The sequence below is a fragment of the Neolamprologus multifasciatus genome, chromosome 6 (assembly GCF_963576455.1).
Source record: "Neolamprologus multifasciatus chromosome 6, fNeoMul1.2, whole genome shotgun sequence".
Classification (NCBI taxonomy): Eukaryota; Metazoa; Chordata; class Actinopteri; order Cichliformes; family Cichlidae; genus Neolamprologus; species Neolamprologus multifasciatus.
In genome coordinates this window covers 8,080,142-8,102,009 of record NC_140444.1, presented here as the reverse complement: position 1 = coordinate 8,102,009, position 21,868 = coordinate 8,080,142, and the positions used below count along the sequence as shown (strand labels likewise).

The window sequence follows — 21,868 nt, the reverse complement described above, 5'->3', positions numbered from 1 at the left end:
TTATCAATGAAATATTCATTGGATAAAGTTGGTGTGTAAATCACTGGACTAAGGAGTAAAATATTTTAAAAAGAGACCACATGAAAAATGTTCATGGGGCAAATGCCCCCATTTATTTTCATCTACACAAAATCAGCATTATGGATCAAAGGCACATTTGGTGTAATATCAAGTATATTTTCTGCATCATACTAAACATCCAGTTTACTCTCATGTTATAATATTACATATAAATACAGTCACATAAAATTGTATATACGCACATACAGATAACAAACAGCAGAATTAACAGAGAAATACAGCATTTATGAAACAAGCTGATTGATTAGCAGTTCTGTAGTGTCAGGTTTACTGTGTGTGTGTGTGTGTGTGTGTGTGTGTGTGAGTCCTTTAGAAAAAACCCGACCTGGCACACTATACGTGTGAATGTAACCATATTTCAGTTTGTGATACTCCTGTGTTGACCTCCATCCTGTCGTCTTGCTTATTCACACACTCAGAGTGAGAACAGATGATCATGTGTGCTATCCCGTTGCTGGCTAGATTGTGGTGGCCGTCTGGGTGTGGAAGATGGCACATTGAGAATCGTCTGGCTGCTGTAGTCTGCCGCCTTTGCCCGATCCTCCAGGAACTTATCAAACTCTGAAATGGTGACACGTATAATTTAATATTTGTGTGTGTCTGAAAATATTATCATTACTCAAAAGAAGCGACAGGACCAGACATACCTTCACTGGAAACTCCCTCGCAAACTGAGGACTGCTCTTCCGGCTTTTTCGTAGACAAAGAATAAAGATTATGTCATGCTATTATCACCCTGATTTTACTATCTATCTATCCATCCACACACATGTGTTCTCTTACCACATCAGAAGATAACCATTTGTCAATATCATTCTGCATAGAGTTTGTCGCTGGCGGAATCTAAAAGAAATTAAATGACCCTGAGTTTTATTTATTTGTAATATTAAAACAGGGATATTACTCCAAACAAAATCCAGCTGCATCTTACTGTTGCTGTACACCCTCCTCCTGTGACCTGCAGCCTGGTATCAAGAGCTCCAGCCAGGCCCTCTACAGCTCCTGGATCTTCATACCTAACACTGAACACACACAACCACACACAGATCAAGCATATACAGCACATAAAAACACTCAGACACTTTGTTAGGTACACCTGTTCGACTGCTCGTTATTGTAAATGTCTAATCAGCCAATCACATAGCAGCAACTCACTGCATTTACGCGTGTAGACAAGTTGGCTGAAGTTCCAACCAAGCATCAGAACGGTGGAGAAAGTGGACTTAAGTGACTTTAAACAATGCATGGCTGTTGGTACCAGATGGGTTCCTCTAAGTCAGGGATGGGCAATTCCAGGCCTCGAGGGCCTGGAAGGTCCTGCAGGTTTTAGATCTCACTCTGGGTCAGCACACCTGAATCACATGATTAGTTCATTACCAGGCTTCTGGAGAACTGCGAGACATGTTGAGGAGGTCATTTAGCCATTTGAATCAGCTGTCCTGGATCAAGGACACATCTAAAACCTGCAGGACACTGGCCCTCGAGGCCTGGAGTTGCCCACCCCTGCTCTAAGTCAAGGGTTTCAAACTCACGGCCCAGGGGCCACTTGTGGCCCATGTCACCCCTGCTTATGGCCTGTACATTGACATGACGAAATATAATGGAATTTTGCCGTTGAAATTACTTTTTTGTTAGGGAGTAATGTTAAAATAAGTTGTTTTTTAAAAGCAAAAAAATATTTAATATGAAGGCATTATGAACAGAAACTACAAACATGTTGAGGGATTGGCTGTGTTAGTTAGTGAGAGAATTATTTGTAAAGAAAACAATTTTCACTAGCAGCAAAAAAAATGTATAGATTTTTTTATAGATTAGATTAGACTACATTATAGCAGAAGTGCTGCCACGTGTCTGGCCAGAAAGAGAGTACCAATTTGATTATTTGGTAGTTCAATTAACTAAATGGCTTCAGTTAGTTAAGGGTGAAAAAAAATATTGCGTTCACATTTGCAGTTTAGTCTTGTTATAAAATATTAGAAATTAAAAAAAAAAAAAAAACACTACATTTTTGTAAATATTTGTGGGCGTTTTCTTGTTTGTTTATTTGGGGGTTTTGTACTACGTGAACACTAAAGTGGCCCTCACATGAGATGACAGTGCCAGCAGTGGCCCACAGCTAATTTAAGTTTGCGACCCCTACTCTATGTGTTTCAGAAACTGCTGATCTACTGAGCTTTTCCCACACAATCCTCTAAATCAGCGGTCCCCAACCCCCAGGCCACAGAGTCGTTTGGTACCGTGCCGCAAGAGTTGATGCTCGGGTGTGAAATTTATGGTTTTCAGGGTTTTTATTGTTAACTCGGTTTCCCTGCGTCTTTTCCCGTGTTGTAGTGTCTTACTTTGAAAGAAATATTTACGTGTTACCATAGCGACCAGAGAGCATTAAGGGGCAGAGAGGAGGATGCTACTCTCAATGTTGTTGGCGCATTTCAGGAAAGACGCTGCTAATAAAGTTACACAATTACACAGTGAATTTGCAGTTATTATTATATTTACAAAATACCACAGTTTTTGTCCTGCTCGTCTCATTTTATTTTGTTGTATTTATCCGCGACACCTTAAAGGCCGGTCCGTGACGATGTGACATTAAACTGGTCCGTGGTGCAAAAAAGGTTGGGGACTGCTGCACTAAATCATTTACTAGTTAATACTACTAGTTAAATATAAATGGTGACAGGGTCGCTGGGTTTCCTTATTGGAAAGGTCTTTGTTAAAGGCTCTGTGTTTCTAATAAAGTGTATTTGCTTACAGTCTGTCCAAAATTCAAAACTTAGCTTAATGTTAAGAAATGAAACACAGCTCTGATAGGAAGATTGTAATTGTCAGGGCCTTAAGGTATTGTTTTGATAAGTATAAATGTGATTCATTATCTAGAACATTAATAAATTGACTTGTTATCAGTGGCATGCAGATCCCTAACATATAAAATGCATATTTGATATCAATTATATCCATCATAAGTAAGTAACACTCACCTTTTCCTCTGGTCAGCCAGAGAGCTGCCTCTGGTTTGGGCAAACATGTCAAATTCCTCCTCTTCATCTGCAATGCAGAAGTCCTCATTTTATTTACTTTGTTATCTAATTGCTGTTAATTAAAATTGTGGTATAACTTTAGAGAAAAACAAAATTGTATTAAATTTGACCATGTTTTCAGAAACATATATTTAAAATGTTAAGCAGAAGTAGCATAGAAGTTACAGCAGTTACAGAAGAGAAGTTCCTATAACCATTGTTGTTGCCATTCATCACATGAGGTGACACCGGTCAACATGGAGCTTATGCATTTTAAACATTCTCTGCCCATGTGATGTTCAGCCACAGCATCCTGTTTTTACCAATCATAAGACAAATGCTACGGCTGAATAATCAATTTTGCTCAAGGAGCACAATTACCCAGAGGCTTCTATAGAGCTGCTATTAAAAGATCTGCTCGGAAACTGTAAACACTAAAAAAGGTGATTCAGCACTTCCTGTATTACTCTATTCAATATTATCTCCTTTTCTTTATGAAAGGAAAGGAGCCAATGCCCTCCCAAAATTCGTTCAGCGACACACTATCCAACAGTTCCCCGAAACAATAACAATGCAGATTATTATGCAGAATATTATGTAAGTGTTCATTGTTAGGATGTTTATCATTTCATATCATAACCTGATGATATGTTATGAAACTTCACCAACAGCCTATGTTTAACCCACAGGAAGTATGAGCATCACGCTGCTGCAGTAAGATCTGCTTCTTATGAAGTTAACACCTTGCCTAAGGAACACAGATTTATATTCACTATTTAAAAGGAAGCTCTTTGAATTAAGATCCTAAAACTAATTGTAATCATAATCACAGGGATTTTGCAATATTTCAGTTTGCATTAATTATGCTTATTGCATTTCTTCTGAGCTTGGGGAAAAAAAATCTGGAGTACTTTAAGTTTCATAAAGAGGTTCCACCTTTCACCTACTCCAACCCTTCACTTTTCACATCAACTCAGTGGATAGAAACATAGAGGAGCTATTTCAACAAGACAAGGCTCAGCTGTACAACTGCATCTAAAGGATCAAGTTCACTTTTTCAAAGATGCCAATGTTTACATTTGAACCAAGAAGACAGATGGTTTGAAAGAGGAGCAAAAGACGCCCCTCTATGTCCACTGTGAACGAGCATGGGGTGGTTTATGACGCCAACTGTCACCCACTTACAATGAAATCATGAAATCCCTTCCCAGATGGCTCAACTTCCACGCACGTCTTGTGTCAGGTGACGTCAATAGACCACATGATAGCGTAAGGGAACGTCTCACAATGGTTTCACCCGAAACCTCCGATGATAATGACCCACGCCTTTTTTCACACCTTGGTTCATGTGATAATGTTGATAGTGGGTTAACGACCCTCCCACGGGACAACCCCAACTAGGATATCAATACCTGGGACTCGCCACCTTTTGGTTTTATTACTGAAGAAGCGTCTTGGATGAGAGGTGAAACATCCTTACAGTTTTTTAAAAAGTCCAGTTGCTTTTGTTCCAAGCTCCTGGGAATGCCATGACCTGGATGTTTAAGAAACTACACAGACAAATGTCCATTGCTGTATTTCTAGTCTTTAGATTGATAATTAATTAAATTGACTTCAGTCACAGGAAGCCTCAGTAAAACAAGGGTTATACTGGACCATCTCTCCAGCAGAAAGAGAAGTGATATATGAACAAGATCAGCAACTAGTGTGAGAACCATTTGATTTCACTTTACACTCAATTTACTCCCTTTTCTTTAAAATTCGAACTTTGGTAACAAAGTCACATTTTTCACTGGTTGTTTTTGTAAAAACATACAGGGCAAAGTAACCAAAATGCCCTTTTTTGAATTGTAGTTTCACTATGTCAGAAGCGCCTAAATGTGTGAATGTAATCAGATTTTCGAAGTATCATAGTTCCCATTTTCTAAGTGGTTGTTTTCCCAACAACTTCAAAGAAACGTGATAAGGAAAAGACGGTGTTTTTTGAACTGAACCGGAAAGAAGCTCAAAGTTACTCAAAGTTTACTGACTGTGATTGGCTGATTGCTGCTGATTGGTCCTGGTGCTGGCGGCTGGTTGGCTGGTTGTTGAAATGACAGCTGGTTGTCTGACAGTGGAAGGCTCAGAACTGAGGTTGATAAGGTTTGTTGAAGAGCTCTGAAAAGTGGGCGAGAGCTTATACTCATTGCTTCAATGACAGCTTACTATTTTCAGACACACGGTGCAGCACATGTCATGTTAAAGAAAATTTAAAAAAGAGGATCTTTTACCTGTTGTGTGTTAGCAATCTGTGCCTTGTTCAATCTGTCAAACCTAAAAAACAATGCAGCACACTTTTGAGCGCACTGTGGTTGTATCCCAACACTGCCTTACAAATAAAATCTGAAACATGCACCTTTCATAGCGAATGAAGGCGTTGTTGAGGTCATCATTGACCACGAGCAGCTCTTCAATAAATCCTTCATCCAGCAGCTGAGGGATGAGCTCCACCACCCGAGTCTGCATGCTCTTACAGACAGAGAACAGCTGCTGCTTGGACAGAGGGGGAAAAGAAAAATCTAATTATTTTGTCCCCAAATGACGGAGTCATTTTAAATAGATAATTTTCAGTCATTGGTATTATCCTGCTACATCAAAAATTACTTTCATGTTTTGTTTTCATCCTGATTTTAATCCATTGACGACAACAACATGAGTCATGCTCTAAACTTAGATAACACTAAAGGCAACGGTTTTACAGGCGGCATGAGACATCAAAGCAAACGTGCACTTCAGTAAAAACAAAATAATAAAGATAAACATTAATTTAGATTCATACTGGTGACGTTAAAGGATGGAAAACAATCACTCTAAAACCTGAAACACCTCTGAAACCTTTCAGTCAGTGTTGGTAATCTAATGTGGTCTCGTCACAACAGAAACTAAACTATGTGAAATAATATACAAAAACATTTTATGTTTGTCTTTTTTCACAAATAATGTCTTACAGTGGACAGGACTGATTGAAATGTGGATACTGTTATCTGTGACCTAAAAGTAAATGTAGAAAAGGGGCATAAAAGTGGGGAGCTCCAACACCTCCCCGGCCACTCAACACACACTTGACTGCCTCTTGGAGGAACACCCAGTTCGTCATCACCATAAGCTTTTGAGTAGTGCAACTGCCTTTCAGCAATTAGCAATGTCACCAGAGTCTATAATGCGGGGGTCCTGGTGCCCAGGTCCTTGCCTTTGTCCCCCACACATTTCAAAATGCATCCAACCTCAAAGCCAATCTCTGTGGGCCCATTTGAGCTGTGAATGGCTGGGCCCCACGGCTTAAGGCTAGGCCACTGGACACTCAGCAGTGAGCTTCCCATCCAATTTGGCTCAAGGAGTAGCCAAAGTTATAGCTCAGTAGGTAGAGTGGTGGCCCCATGATCGGAAGGTCGGTGGTTTGGATCCCCCCGAGGTACCCCTGAGCAAGGTACTGTCCCTACACACTGCTCCCCGGGCGCTAGATTGGTGGCTGCCCACTGCTTCACTGAGTGAATGGGTTAAACACAGAGAGGAATTTCCCCACAGGAATCAATAAAGTATACATCATTACAACGTTAAACTGTTGGAGCTCAGATGTGTCCAAGGCTACGTTCACACTGCAGGTCTTAATGCTCAATTCCGATTTTTTGATCAGATCCGATTTTTTTGTCTGCTCGTTCACACTACAAATACAATGCGACAGCAAACGCTCTCCCGTGTGAACACTCAAAGCGGTCCGCATGCGCAAAAGAAGACGTCCCACACAATGCGCTCTGTTTAGATCCAGAGCAAACAGTATTGTTTGACAGATGGTCGTTAATATAAAGACTTCGGACTTTACGTTTCCTAATTTTTGCTTTAAGTTATTTTGTTATTTACATAATAATGTAAATAACCTAATAATTATCCTTATTGCTGTTTTAGAGGAGCGGTGCTTCAAAGGATAGTTGCAGATTTCTGTCAGAATCGGCAGATTATACAGTACAAATAAAATGTTCACGTTTCTCCAACGTTGTCTTCCCAACAGTTTCACTAACATCTACACTGGATGGCCAGGAAGCGATCACGATGTCTTCTCGAGCGCTTCTCCGGCGCTGATAATTGGCGTCTGTCTTGTGTCTGTGACGTAAAAGACGGATTTAATGCGACCTGACCGTTCAAACAGCAGTTGCTTTCTAAAACATCGGATATGTATCGGATTCGGGACCACATACGAAAGTGACCCAGATCGGATTTGAAAATATCGGATTTGCGCCGTTCACACTGTCACACCATGATCGGATATGGGTCGCATAGGGTCCCATATCCGATCCGATGCAGGCGAAAGCGGATTTGATGCGCTTTCGCCTGCAGTATGAACGTAGCCCAAGTTATGCTCCTAGGATGACAGTAGCAGAGAAACCCCTCAACCACATTAAGGTAACAATTCTTTGTGTCAAAAAGGAATTGTGTGGTTCAGCATATGATAAGGATGCTTCCTGAACACTCCCCTTTAGAGGTTTTTCAGTCTCACCAGGTAGTGCAGACTGAGAACTTATTCCCAGGAGGGACTAGAAAATGTTCCTAAGGAATAGGATATTTTGCAATTTCCTTCTTAGCTTTTTGACACTGCAATTCGAAAATAAATGGATGGATGAAATACCACAAATGTACAACAATAGAACATTTAAGGAAACTACATGGTGCATTGATTTTAGAACACAATTTAGGTCCTTAAACTGGCAACAGCAAATACACTATATTCACAGTCCACAGCTCCTAAAGGCACTTCTGACACACACACACACAGACCTGTAGCAGCTGTGTATCATCTGGCTGGCTCTGTCCAGGGAGTAGCTCATTTAGCATTTCAGACATCACTTTGAGATTTCCTCTCACCAAATCGAGCTCACTTCGCAGCTTCTGCTCCTAGATTAGAGAAAAATACAAAAAGCAGTCAAACACTGCTAGAAAGGCCACAGTGATGCATTAATGTTACATGAAAATAAGATAAGCCATTTTCAGATACAGAAACAGTCTATATACAATGAGGTGTTTTTGGTCAGTGGAACCTGTTCTGCAGTAAGTGAGACTGGTCCTTCGCTGGGCTGAAAGGAAGGTGATGTATTCTGACTGGAAATACTTGAAGCAGCTTCCAGTTGTGACTCATTTGTAGGAGCAGTGACAGGGGGCATCTCAGCGGTTCCATTTTCTGGGGTGCTCTGCAAGATTTGTCAGAGAGGTACGGTACAATAACTATCCAAACATTCAAGTGGTCTTTTGTTTTTTCACTGGAAGATAGTCTCACCCTATTTGGAGTGTAGATGGGGGACAGAGCATCCAGGTCTGTCATGGGGAACTCCAGACCTCGTCTTCTTAGGTCATCGTATACATGTACCACCCCCGCCAGGGAGGAAGAGCTTCGAAATGCATCAGCCCATGACTGAAGATGAAAGAGAGCATGTAACAGATTGTAAAGAGATGACTGACCCCTAAATCTGCATCCAGTGACACATAGAACAACACATAAAAGGCAACGTGCAGAGAACAGAAGCGTACTGTCCTACAGCATTTCTAAGCCTGAGACTATGTTAATGTTAGCGGTCTTTGTTTATGATTACCCACAAGAACTCTGACCATGTAGCAGAGGAATGTACATATCAATGTAGACACCTGGATTGTGAGCATTAAAGATAACACTGGTGCACATTTCCATAGACATAACGGAGTCTGTGAGACTGATTCCAACCTCACAATGTAAATAAATGGACCTCTTTAAGTTAACTTGAAGTCGATGTAAGCAAAAAGCAATTCTGTTAGGTTGTCTAATTTGAATTGACTAATAAATTAAACAGTGGCAATTGATTTGTTATACAAATCATCTCAAGCTAAAGCTCTAGTGCCAGGATGTCAAACTCATTTTACATCGAGGACCACATACAGCCCATTTTGATCTTGAGTAATATCCTGTGTAATATCTTTAACATTTATAATTGAGCTTTTTTTATATATTATAGTGCTATTCCTTAAATTTTTAAACTTTGCAATATATTGTATTATTTAATTAGTTCAGTCTGTTGGGAATATTAAAGTATCCTGATTCTGATTAAATACTTTGGTGTAGTATAAGTGGTTGTGAGGGTGGTGGGGTTGTAAAGCTTCAAAAAAGTCAAAAAACTGATGCCCTCCTTTAAATTTTCCAAAGCCATCCAGCAGGCCGGATTTGAGTCTTTGCTGGGCCGATTCTGCCCCCCAGGCTGTAGGGTTTGACACCACTGCACTTGTGCACAAACACTCGGTCATGTACATACCTGTATGAGGCTGAGGACCCTGTCATGGAGGATAGTGGGCGGGTTATTTTTGGGCAGAATAGAACGAACCAAAACCCCCTCAACAAACTCCTGTGAGGCAACCAAAACGTGGAAACGATGGCCACAGTTCTTCACACACGTCTCCAGAACCTATATGAGAGTGAAAAATCAACACAACACGTAACATATTAAAAAAATTTGATTTTAGCTGCACCGAAATGAAAGTCTCTCTCTCTCTAGCATGACATCAATGGGTTAACAAAGACCCGAGTTAACTGAGCTACTTGCACAAGTAAACACAGAAATCATCTCCTCTTGGATAACAGCCAACCAGGACAAAGATCATTTTGACCTTCAAAATATTCCTCTCACATCTGACAGAACAAATAACACAAAAAGAAAAACATACAATCTTTGACAGACAATTACTCACAGTGAGAGCAAACATAATCTCTCTGAAGTTCTTGTTTCCTACTATTCTCTTCTTAATGGCTTTAACGGCATCTCTCGGCCTGGGGAAAAGCATCACATGATGTTTGTTTACTTATCCATACTAAAGTTTAAAAATTAAAATATGCAACATAAGTCATTAACAAAAGACTGTAGATTATTAAATTAAAAATGGGTTTTCTCTGGCAAAACTATACATAACAACTTATTTTGTAATGGAGAATTTAGATATTTTCTTTTACTGCTTTAACCTGTTTTTTCAACATGCTAGTGTTTACTTCTCCACAGTTTATCTAGTGGACATAACTATATATATATAGTTATTTATAGTGGACAAATAACTAAATATATGAAATAAGTACATGTTTGAAAATTACTTGCATATTTACGCATAATTTCACAGTTTCATGGTCATATCTGTTAGCTAATTTTTTAATCTGTAAACTGTAAATCTTCAGTTCAGTCGCACTTACATTAATTGAAATTTGTACTTCCATTGACATGGTGAAAACTGATTTTTTTCTGACTATCTGCTACCACAAGTATTTATGCAGCGACAAAAACCTTTAACACTGACAACATCCATCCATCCATCCATCCATTCGCTTCTGCTTATCCTTTTCAGGGTCGCGGGGGTCGCTGGAGCCTATCCCAGCTGTCATAGGGTGAGAGGCGGGGTACACCCTGGACAGGTCGCCAGTCTGTCGCAGGGCCAACACACAGGGACAGACAACCATTCGCACTCACATTCATTCGCACATTCACACCTAGTGACAATTTGGATTATCCAATTAACCTATCCCCACAAGCTGCATGTCTTTGGACGGTGGGAGGAAGCCGGAGTGCCCGGAGGGAACCCACGCAAACACGGGGAGAACATGCAAACTCCACACAGAAAGACCCCGGCCTGATGTTGGAATTGAACTCAGGACCTTCTTGCTGTGCGGCAACAGTGCTAACCACGATGCCACCGTGCTGCCCACACTGACAACATAAAATGTTAAAAACTTTCCTCCTTTAAAATCCTCACGGAAGCTTTAAAACGTGTATGTTAGGTTCATTGTTGTTTAGGGTGTGCCCCGCCTCATGCCACATGACAGCTGGGATGAGCTCAACAATACTCCATTAGCCTTTTACAGCTGAGGTGTAAAAACTAGCAAAACAAAAAATATAACTGTCTTAACTGGGACAGGTAACCTACACTTTTAACCCTATTCACCTGTTCTGTCTCTTCTGAAATAACTACTTTCAATTCAGTTTCATTAATTTTATTTCTATGGCCCAGTCTTCTTAAGGTGTTTGACATTGGAAGGTGAAGAGTCTATAATACAACAATTAAACTATCCACCGTGAGTACCTCGTGGCAGTGGGGAGGAAAAAGTCCCTTATAACAGGAAACCCTCAGAAAAACATGTGTCAAGAGAGGCTTTCTCAGCAGAAAACATGCGTAATTAACTAGAAGACAGTGTTAGACGTAAGTAGGTCAATGGTGACAACCAGCACCGAAAGTAGCAACAAACCCATAAAGGAAGTGACACAGTAATGCAAAAGCAAAACATGGAGACATGCTTACATAACTATTTATCTCTTAAAGTTATTAAAAAAAAAACAAATTTAAACTTTTTATTAGTTTGTGTCATTTATTATTACTAATACTATTATAAACAAAGCTAAAATTTTATATAGTCATCATGTGTAATAACAAGTTTGACTTCGATGTGACTTGTGCAGAGAAAACCAGAAATAAGGAATTAATAGAACAACTGTTGTCTCTTCCTGCATGTGTGTTTCACTGACAGACCAAAAACACCCCAACATAACAAATAACATCATCCCTACCCTTCGTCTGTCTCATTGATGATGTCACAGATCTCCATGTTGAGCCCCCAGTCTTCCGACTGTAGCGATCCACTGGTCGCTCGCTCTGTCAAAAGTAAGGGAATGAGATCAAACTACATTTAATATGATAATACTGAAATTGGAATATCTGGAAAATTACAGTAAACAGAAGACTTCCCCCTTCTTTCATGACATCGACATAACACAACACATTTAAGGGTTCAATATTCTGTTGTAATGCAAAAGACAAAAATGTGAACCAATGGTCTATATTTATAAAAGAAAGGTCACCATGTGATCATTTTATGCTCTGCTTTCACGAGGAGGGTTTAAAAAAAATTATCAGTTACAATGGGAAACAGTTTACACATTTGCATACCATAGTGTTCATTATGCTAGGAATTAAATAGCAACAGCACAGATTAAACCAGGGTTAACTGATTTTTTATGTTTTGGGAAACATACAGTAAAATCGATATCGTTTTAGCAGACTAATACCTTATTAACACACTTATTAACACTTCATAAATACACATGCTAAATATACCTCTGTGTATACCAGGTAATTACCAAGTGTGTGTCTGTCTGTTGTTTAGTGCTGACTAGGTCCAGTCGGTTTTGGAGCTTTTAGTAGAAAAAAACGCAAAAAAGTGAAGATGTGACAGATAAAATCCTACATGAGACACTATGTGCATGCCACAGAGACATCCCATTCACTGTTCACATAAAATTACTGATTAGTACCATTTATTAAGGACAATAATAGTAACAGAAGCTGAATAAAAATATGGAACTTCATGAGAATACTAAAAAAAAATACTAAAAGCTGCACAGAGATATGAGAACTTTTTGTCTGTTTTAAAAATAACCCCTGACAGCTTATTTAGTTATGCTTCTCTAACTCTTTGCCTTCTCAAGCCATTAACGAAGACAACTCTGGTGAGAACCTCAAAATATGTAACTGCTTTCAGATAAAAATCCTCAGTGTAATGTTGTAGTTGAGCTGCACATGATTCTTAAAAGTCAGACATGCATGACAGTCAGTTTTACAACACGGGCAGGAGTCTTGCCAAAACACGTATCCGCCCATCCAGCTACCCATTATAAGAAAGCTAAACGTCAGGGTTTATCATTCAAATTAATTAATTTAACTCTAAGGTAAACAGCTGCCACGTGCATATTAAAGCTGGTTAACCACAAAAGACACAAAAGTAGCCTGAAAAAAAGACATTACATCCACTGAAGACATCCTCATCAGTGGATGTAATGATGCAAACACGAGAGAGCTGTGCGTTTGTTTGTGTGTTGACTAAGCAGGTGCAGCATTAAATATGAAAAGTGAAGAATAGTTCTTACAAAGCAATACACAATGTCTGACAGACTGACCACTTTAAATTCCAGGGTAAGATAAAAAAAAAAAGTTGTGTTTTCTTTAAAGTAATTCTTCCAATAAACTGACAGAAAAATTAAAATATGGGTCATATTCTTTTACCAAAAGGTCCCACCCTTTTTTAACCCAACAAAAAACTTAAAATATAATAACACTGTCTTGATAAACGTTTCAGTAACTCATTATTTGTAGCATTGAGCTGATTAGAAAGGTTTCCCCTAAAATCCTGCATCCTCCAAACTATTTTGCAATCAAAGCCTGCTTTTTTCCCCACTCCACCCTACACGGGCTCTTCATAAGTCTCTAAATCTCCTTCATTCCTTTCCAACACTCCCCAATCCCATTTACTCCATTTCCCTCCTCACCCCTTCCCTCCCACTCTCTTTCCCCAGCTCCCTTCCACTTCATGTGACTGTCAGCTGATTCTGCTCTCATTTGCCTCAGAAGTAGCTGACATTTATATGTGAGAAAGTGAGTGGATGAGATAAGAGGAAGGAAGGCATGAGATGGGTGTGTGACATTTTCTTAATAACGATGACTGTCCTGATGTTACACATCTTTCCAGGAATCTGCACTTGCAGTGGATTGTGGGAGCTTTTAGTGGCTGGATAAAGAGAACTATCACGGTGCCATTACGAGCAAATGGCAGATGCTTCATAAGATGTGTGACGGCACACACTTGTTGACACTTACGCATAGTGTGAAACTGTAACACATCAGTGATTAAGGAAGTGAGAAGGAACGCCAAGCGGCTTCCGGATTCGCCAAATGAATTGCCACTCAATTTATATCGCCCAATCACGTGGAAGAATCAAGAGAATTAATCCCGCCTCTCCTGCGTCGTTGACTGTAAAAACGATCTTATTTTTCCTGGCAAATTTGGAGTTGATTAATAAATAGAATAAAATGCGAAAGCCGGAAGTAAACAGGTTTGTCGCCACTGTCACGTGTTAGCGGAGTTTTTAAAAGCAAAACGGAAAATATACAAATGGAAGCAAACTGAACCGACTTGAACACAACTCTGAGCGGTTTTAAAAAAGCAGCTGCTTACCGATTCTCTGTCCTACCGGCGTTGAAAATGGGTTTCCTATGAGAAACTCCATTTTCTCCCCGAGTGAAAACATCCTCGAAAATTACAGGCGTCCGCTGCCGAAGTGAATCAGTTTGCTTGTTGTGTTTGCTTTTGCTTTAAGAGTCAACCGCTGGCTCTGAGGCGCACTCGCTCGTGGGGTCACGTGAAAACGCACGCAGCCAGGAAACGGCATCAGCGTACAGACCGACGGCTGAAGCTTCTTCACACCTCAAACACTTTCCTAAATGAGGAAAAAGTGTAGACTTTAATCATTTAAGTAGAAGTTCAGATATTCGTGTTAAAAAATACACTGGTGAAAGATGGTAAAAGTACCGATTACTCAAAAAGTTCAGGCTCTGGCATTTCTTATCAGCTATTTTTATTCAGTGCTAACTGAACGTCATGTATAAATATATAAATATAATCATCATAATAATCATTTCTTTTTTTGAGCTCCAGCAGATTTTCTTTGTGTACTGGCTGTGGTCAGCTGACATGTGCTGGTGCTGCTCTGAGGTTTCGGGCTCTTTGTGGACTTACACAGCTGATTTCAACAAAATGTAACCCAATATTTCACAAGCTATCTTGGCTAATTTCCATTCCCTTCGCTGACAGCGTACTGCTTATTCTGTCTTCATGTTAGACAATATAAAGTTGGTAGAAGAATGAATCTAAGCATAATATTGTCAACTTAAATTCAAAATTATTTCTGCTACAACTGATGTAACCCAACATTAACCATTCACAGTTACTTACTGCATATTTACCACAGTACAGCAAACTAATCTGTTTATTCTGAACTAAACTGCAGAGTATTTTCATTCAACCTTTAAATACTTAAGTTAGTATACCTTAGTCACTTACAGTTTGTTTAACAATGTGAACAAAAATAACAGATATGATATACATCTAATATTACATACACACCCAATACCTGATTAAAAATGAGGACATTACATGTAAGCTTTAAATTTCCAGTTTATCAAATGCCAATGGGCAGACATTACCTTTAACTATAGCTGCTCTTCTTCCTCTCCGATCCTGTCTTTCTTATATCTTTCCCCTTCTCTGAGTGACCTTATCTCTCATTCTGGGAAGTACAACAGCTGTACATTTAGACACAGTGTGTGTCTGCTTTCCATAAAAAAGTTTGTGTGATATTTGCTAATGTTTGTTGAGCCGTAGAAAGCATCGACATTTGTGTTAAAATGTAGGAAGTAAAAGTAATAATTTGTCAGAAAATTAAATACTCAAGTAAAGTCAGATACCTGTAAAAGTACAGTAACAAAGTATTTAATTGTAATTATTCTCAGCAAAAATGTCTTGAGAAATGTCAAAGGAGAATGTTGAGGCTTCTTCGAGATGATAGGATGGCAAGCATGGCTCCATCCTGCCTTGGTGGTTTAATGATGTAGGCACTAGTTTCTTGGCCCCTAATACCAACAGAGCAGTGTTTAAACACTACCTACAACCTATTTAATGTTTAAGCCACATCTAATACAGCTTGCCCTCAAAAGAGTTCAATTTAGCCCACAGGATGGGTTTGCACATTGCAAAAGTTGCAAAGAAACCACATGTGCATTTTATGCTTTCACTTCTTTTCCACAGAAAGCTTTGTGTTGCAGCTGCAATTTAATCCAAGCCCTATGTCTGACTCGTCAGTTTTACAGCTTTCTCATTAATAAACATCACAGCCATGGCCAGTTATCCTACACCAACGTCCGATGAGCCTGCTGACAGGTTTCTCTGATTTAATACAGTAATGTGTCTTTGTTATTAAATTGGCTGAATGTGGAAAAACTGAGAAGATTGAACCTGCACTTGTTTTCTCAAACCTCATACTGGCCTTAATTATTTATTTTAAATAGAATGTTAATTGAAGGTGAATATCTTAAGCACATAGTAAAACTTATTTACACCACACAAAAATTTAAGGGGGGGGGGTTGGGTTGAGGGGGAAACTGCTTTGTGCTATTTAAGCTACCTTGACATTCAGATCTTTGCACTGTCTGTATACAGAAACTGTTTGTCCTATATGCTTAAAAATCAAGTCGCTAGCAGACATAGACTAAAGACTATATTTCTAAGTGTCATAATCATATTAATAATTTGGTTGCTTCCATCTTTTCTCAACTTTATTGCCATGTTTGTGTCTACGCACTCACTAAATTCCTTGCATGCATGAACACACCAGGCCAGTAAAGACAGCGGGGGAAAAAAAGATCCACTAGTGCCGCAATTTATTCTGTAAACCATTTGCTTAAGTTTACTTGACTTGAAAAAAAAAAACCACTTCAGCATTAGCTCTCTGTGGTCCAAAACAGGACCAAGATGCAAATTCTTTTTTAACTGTAATCCACATCTACATGCAGTGGATATGTGCGTAACCTCTATCATACCTGATACGGGACAGTGAGAAAAGCCTGGTTTGACCACTTCTCAAAAAATGCAAATGGCCCTAATCTAATGAATCTCTCACCATGAACAGGTAATACAGGTAAAACAGGAAATACAACTTTATTAAATTCATTCACTTATTTTTATTACTGTCAGTCTTGCAAATGTTGAGTTTTCAGATGTTTTGAGACTGTGTAGCACTTTGATTCAAAATCATCACCTCATCTTCATACAGTTGTTATTGCCAACTGCACCATCTGGTGTCGTCAGTGTGGCTTGCATTAAAATGAAATGGGTGGGGAAAAAAATGAAAATGAAAATGAATTGTTGGCACGGTGGTTAGCACTGTTGGCTCACAGCAAGTTCCTGAGTTCAATTCTACCATCAGGCCAGGGTCTCCCTGTATGGATTTTGCATGTTTGCGCGGGTTCTCCCTAGGTACTCTGGCTTCCTCCCAGAGACATCCAGTTAGTGGGAATAGGTTAACTGGAAACTTTAAATTGCCCATAGGTGCGAATGGTTGTCCTCTTCTAAGTGTCAGCCCTGCAACAGACTGGTGACCTGTCCAGGGTGTACCCTGCCTCTCGCTCTAAGATACCTTGCATAGGCAGTAATTCATTAGTTTAAACTTTACAATATTTTACTCTAAATTGTGGTGGAGTATAAAACAAGGAATAAGAGAAATTATTCTAAAAAAGTACAAGTTCTTTATATATACTGTTACAATGGTGGATATTCATTTCACATTTTAAGTTTCAATTAATGAGGTTACTGTCTGTATAATCCCTCTGAGCAAAGGGCTCAGACTCCAGGCTGCTCTGAATGCCCCGTGTCAGCAAAAGAATCATGCTGTTGGATCTTAATGATGTTAGTGAGGGCATAAATAATTAATCTCAGACTGTGAGCACAGAAGCCACACCCACCTGCTGTTCAACACTTTCTAAGGTTTGTTAGACGCAGCCAATCAGAAGCAAGTTGCCTTAAAGGAAGATTTGACCTATTTTTACATTTGCAGTATAAAAAAAAACCCTATATGACACCTGCTGAACTTTGAAGGATATTGTGGGAATCTCAAAGCAGTGAAACAGTAAAGTGGGAGTATGTGGTGCACATTAAGAACAGAGGTCTACAGTGGTGAAAAGGTGCCTTGCTAGTGGGGGCATTTACACAGATCTGTAATAGGGAGACATGGTGTTGCAGTGGTTAGTAGTCTCACCTCAGAGCAAGAAGATTCTGCTCTGAATTAACAAATTTGTTTACTAGAGCATTTTTGTGTTTGGTTAATTAATGTTGACTTAATATTGATAATTATAGATGGCATTTTCTTTTGATACAGCAGTGACCACAGTGCTTAATGGTTGTAATATTTATAAATATTTATAAATTATATACTAACTTTATTTAAATACATTTAAATGAGTATGGCTGTTAAATTGAACGGAATTACCTAGAATTGAAGGCTGCTTTCACAACCTTTTTTTTTTTTTAACTAGTCTTGTCTGGCAACGTTTGCAATCACAGTTATGATCTGTGGTAAATGGGTTTTATTTTCCAAGGCAAGTAAAGACAAAAGTTCAGACATTTTCTCAGAATTCTGAAAAACAATGAGTGTGCATACAGAGAGGAGGTACTGAGGCACACAGAAACGCTCTGCAGAGAGTCGTAAAAGCTCACAAAACATCACAACAGCTACCTACCCTGGAAGACATCCTTACCTCTCATTACCTGGACAGTTACCTGGAAAGTTTATCTCATCCCACCCATTATCTGTTTGAATCGTTAACCTCAAGAAAACATCACAATCTGTTAAAACAAGCACTACACAATTAATCTGTGAGATTGTCACAAGTTTTTGTAACATTTTCAAACAAGATCTAGAGCGTGATTAAAGTGGTGGGGTTCTTTTACATTTTGAATAAAGCCAATTGAGTCTAATAATAGATTGTACGACCTGATGAGGTTTAGTAGTTACATGGATGTTAAAATCACCCACAATAATTATTTTATCTGAGCTGAGCACTAAACCAGATTCAAAAGTTTGAGTAAGGCCCCGGTGGACAATAGATAACAATAAATAAAACTGTTTTTTGAGTTTTCCAGCTAGTGTGGCCAAGGCTAAACTTCAGGTTTTCAAATGAATTAATACTCTTTGTCTATGGTTGATTAACAATCCGAGTAACCTTCTGTTACAACATGGTGATTATGTTAATTTAAATGACTTAAAATTAGCCAAATTAGTCATTGTAAATATTTTAAATACAATAAATAAGTAAATATGCAAAAGCTGCATGTCAGACTCACACATGATACGTTTATCCGTCTAAATAAAAGCTTATTTTTCTCAAAATACTACTTAAACTGTAACGATGCAACTCTGTATGACGTAATGCACGTTTTGTATTTCTGTGTTATCACCACAAGGTGGAGGCATTGAATCTATGCGCACCACCCGAGCCACTGTTTGTCAAGTATGATTTGTGTTGGTCTGGACGAGGAAGCTGGCAGTTATTGTTTATGCAACACAGCACACATCCTTATTAACAAATACATTTATTCTGACATTTACTTTCGGTCTTCCTGCTTTCACACCGCGTATCCAGTCCAGGCAGAACACGTTTGATCGATTCTGTAACTTGAACAAAAGCCTAAGAGAGAGAGTGAGAATCAAGTGAGAATCAGTGACCTTTGAGCTCTTTGATTCTCCACAGCCTACCCCTGGGCGCTCTTGCATGACCCTCGTAGCAAAACATAAACCGAAAGAGATTTCTTTGTGTTGTTGTAGTAGTTGCTCATTCTCATGCACAGAAACAAAACCAGTCACAAAACTCCAAACATTTTTTAAACAAAAGTTAATAAAGTGTTACCTCTTCGACATTATCTCAGGAGGCGGAGTGCTTTTTGCATACCCCCACCCCCTAAGGGTTTACTAGATCAATGAGTCAGATTACAGTCCCAGTTGGTTTCTGAGACATGATAGGCGGAAAACCAACTTGTTATCGCTGTACGTCAGGCTTCGACTTGCAGCAGCTTAAACCCCGATACCATTGTTCACACAACTTTAGGCCTCTGTGACATCCGTGTTTCCTGAGCAAGCAGCGGCTCATGCAACAGCTGAGCAGGAAATTCTGGCGAGGGAAACTTTACCAATTAACACAGTCATTCATGTTTAGAAAGGCTTTTTGGGTTCATTTAAAAAAAAAATGGGGGGGGTCTCCTTTCCTAGATCTTTCCAGTAAGCTCTCAATGTATCACGTTATGTTTGTCTTCCCGGGAGAAACTTGGAGAAAACCTCACACATAAACACGTTTTAATCCCAAATAAATGACATAACCATAGGCAGTTTCAGGAGGTTAAGTATTGGACATGCATGCATGTATACATGAATGCACTTGTGTGTGGATCTGTGTGTAGTTGTGCCGCTTGTAAATTGATCCCTACTGCTCTTGCTGGTTCGTTGTGCAGAGAAGGGGCGAGGAGGAGGAGGAGGAAGAAAAGGAGGAGGAGGGAGCTGAAACAGGAAGGAAAGCAGGCGGAGAGGGACGGGAGGGAGGCTGTGAATGCTAACAAGCCCTGTCGTAACCGTATAGCTGTGTAGGTAGGGTTTGATAACACATCTTGCAATGGAGAGGAACGACGACCACTATTAAAAGTCCTACTATGCGCCAGCGCAGAGTCCGCCTTGCGCGCGTGCAGCAGCCTCACAGTCGTCGGCACGTTTGATCAGAAAAACCGTCTTTTTTCCTCTGAGTGAAATGTATCGCGACTGCTCGGGATTCACATTCTGACAATGGAGATTGAAAATATCGTGGCCAACACGGTTCTCCTGAAGGCACGGGAAGGTAAGTTCAGCCTAATGGCTTCAAGAATGAATCGTCTTTTTCCCCCCTCTTCGGCGACTTGCCCGTAGCTTTCCGCCTGTCCTTCTCGGGATTTATGCCTTCTCTGTCTCGCATCCCTGCGCAGTGCTTTGTCTCCGGGCAGAACCCAAACATGTTCTGCCGAAATCTGCTGCTCGCACAAGAACTGCACGCAGATTCACCGGGGCACCTTAACGTAAGGCCCCGAAGGCTGGAGATGAACAAGGCAGGGAGTGTTTGCAGCATCGTGCTTAGATGGCTGCGTTAAATTGAAGGCTGTCGAGCGAATTTTTTCACACAGGCGGCAGTGGTTTGGTGGATATTTACGATGACATAACAGACATTTAATGATATCCACGTTATTGACTGTGGAGCGAAATTTGGCTGCGCAGCGGGGCTCTTTGCGCCGGTGCCTTCTTACCTGTCATTGTAGGTTTCGGTGTGTTTAAAGCCTAATTAGGCAGGTAAAGTCGGCGTGTGGTGTTTTGACGCAGAAGTATGCGGCTGCATTGGCTGTTGATTAGACGGGAAGGGGGTTGTGTGATAGCGAGGGGCTTCTGGAGACTAGAAGGTAGCCCCGGCGGCCCAGGCTCCACAGCCTCGATCGTGCACACTGCTCAGTGGGCCGGGGATCCCACAGAGGCAGCTCACCTGGAGGTGGAAAAGAGGCGAGTATCCATCTGTTTTCCATGAGATGGCAGAGCAGCGAGGCCACTTTTGTAGCCAGTGAGTGGGCGCTGGGTGGGTGTGCAACACTGTATCAGCAGCCAGAGGAGGGGCGGGGGGGAAGAGAAGAAGTGTAATTACTGCTCAACGATTTCCACTCGTGTTTTTTATCTCTTTCTTCCCCTTCCAAACAAAATCGAGCAGGAGGCTTTGTGATTTCAGATGATATTACGCAAGCTGATGCATTTTTCTCGAAAGCAAATTCACTCACAAGCCCGAAGTGGGGGGTCGCGCCTCGGTGTGCAGAGGCCTTCCCTGCTTATGGTTTACATTATATTCAGAATGCGTTTCAGTCGGAGACTGAACGCCAACACTGCCGTGAAATGGATTGTTCACGGCAGCTGTGAATCCATTTCATAGCAGCAGTTGCTCCGTACGAGACCAAGCACCAGGCTCTCCTTTCGCTGCCTTTAAATGGTGCTCGGCAAAGGCTTCCCACGAACGTCCCGATGTTACTGCACAAGAGTCGGATCTACAGGCTCAATACCTGCCGGAATTCATCTTCTCTTATCACCCCCCTCGGAGGCCCTCGGAGCACAAAGATAGTGGGAAGAGCACATCTGTCAACAATTTCACAATGTTATACATAATTAAAGCATTGGAAACGGAAAGATTTATTGATTAACCGGATAGTCATTTAACAGGCAGTTGATCACATCAGTTTATTGAGCGAAAATACAAAGCTCTAGCCTATTACACCTTTACACTGTTTTTATTTGGTTGGAAAGGGTGGA

At 40.2% G+C, this 21,868-nt stretch overlaps 2 protein-coding genes and 1 long non-coding RNA gene across 4 annotated transcripts in view; 1 reads left to right on the top strand and 2 right to left on the bottom strand.

Annotated features, from left to right (window-relative positions):
• Positions 1 to 85: 85 nt before the first annotated feature.
• Positions 86 to 14,334, bottom strand: LOC146516299 (target of Myb1 membrane trafficking protein). Its single transcript, XM_085161912.1, has 15 exons — positions 14,134 to 14,334; positions 11,693 to 11,777; positions 9,837 to 9,915; positions 9,404 to 9,553; positions 8,401 to 8,535; positions 8,165 to 8,314; positions 7,905 to 8,021; positions 5,491 to 5,624; positions 5,366 to 5,408; positions 5,126 to 5,252; positions 3,057 to 3,123; positions 1,013 to 1,103; positions 865 to 924; positions 729 to 771; positions 86 to 642 (listed from the first exon to the last, which is right to left on the bottom strand). Exons 1-15 carry the CDS (start codon positions 14,204 to 14,206, stop codon positions 497 to 499), a joined length of 1,500 nt encoding a protein of 499 aa, XP_085018038.1. The 5' UTR covers positions 14,207 to 14,334; the 3' UTR covers positions 86 to 496.
• Positions 6,419 to 7,898, bottom strand: LOC146516300 (uncharacterized). The gene is made up of 2 exons (XR_014874423.1): positions 7,756 to 7,898; positions 6,419 to 6,702 (listed from the first exon to the last, which is right to left on the bottom strand). It is a non-coding gene; the product is annotated as an uncharacterized LOC146516300 (long non-coding RNA).
• Positions 14,335 to 20,057: 5,723 nt separating the features above from the next.
• grk4 (G protein-coupled receptor kinase 4) overlaps positions 20,058 to 21,868 on the top strand; it is a 54,033-nt gene continuing 52,222 nt past the window's right edge. For both annotated transcript variants that reach the window (XM_085161909.1, XM_085161910.1), the window contains exon 1: positions 20,058 to 20,390. In XM_085161909.1, the coding sequence (XP_085018035.1) occupies positions 20,339 to 20,390 (52 nt within the window). In that variant the 5' untranslated portion in view covers positions 20,058 to 20,338. The remainder of the gene's footprint in view (positions 20,391 to 21,868) is intronic.

Coding starts and splice junctions, on each gene's coding strand:
- LOC146516299 (XM_085161912.1), bottom strand. CDS start 14,206: ATGTTTTCACTCGGGGAGAAAATGGAGTTTCTCATAGGAAACCCATTT. Junction 11,778..14,133: donor GCCGGTAGGACAGAGAATCG/GTAAGCAGCTGC, acceptor TACTTTTGACAG/AGCGAGCGACCAGTGGATCG. Junction 643..728: donor CGAGGGAGTTTCCAGTGAAG/GTATGTCTGGTC, acceptor TCACCATTTCAG/AGTTTGATAAGTTCCTGGAG.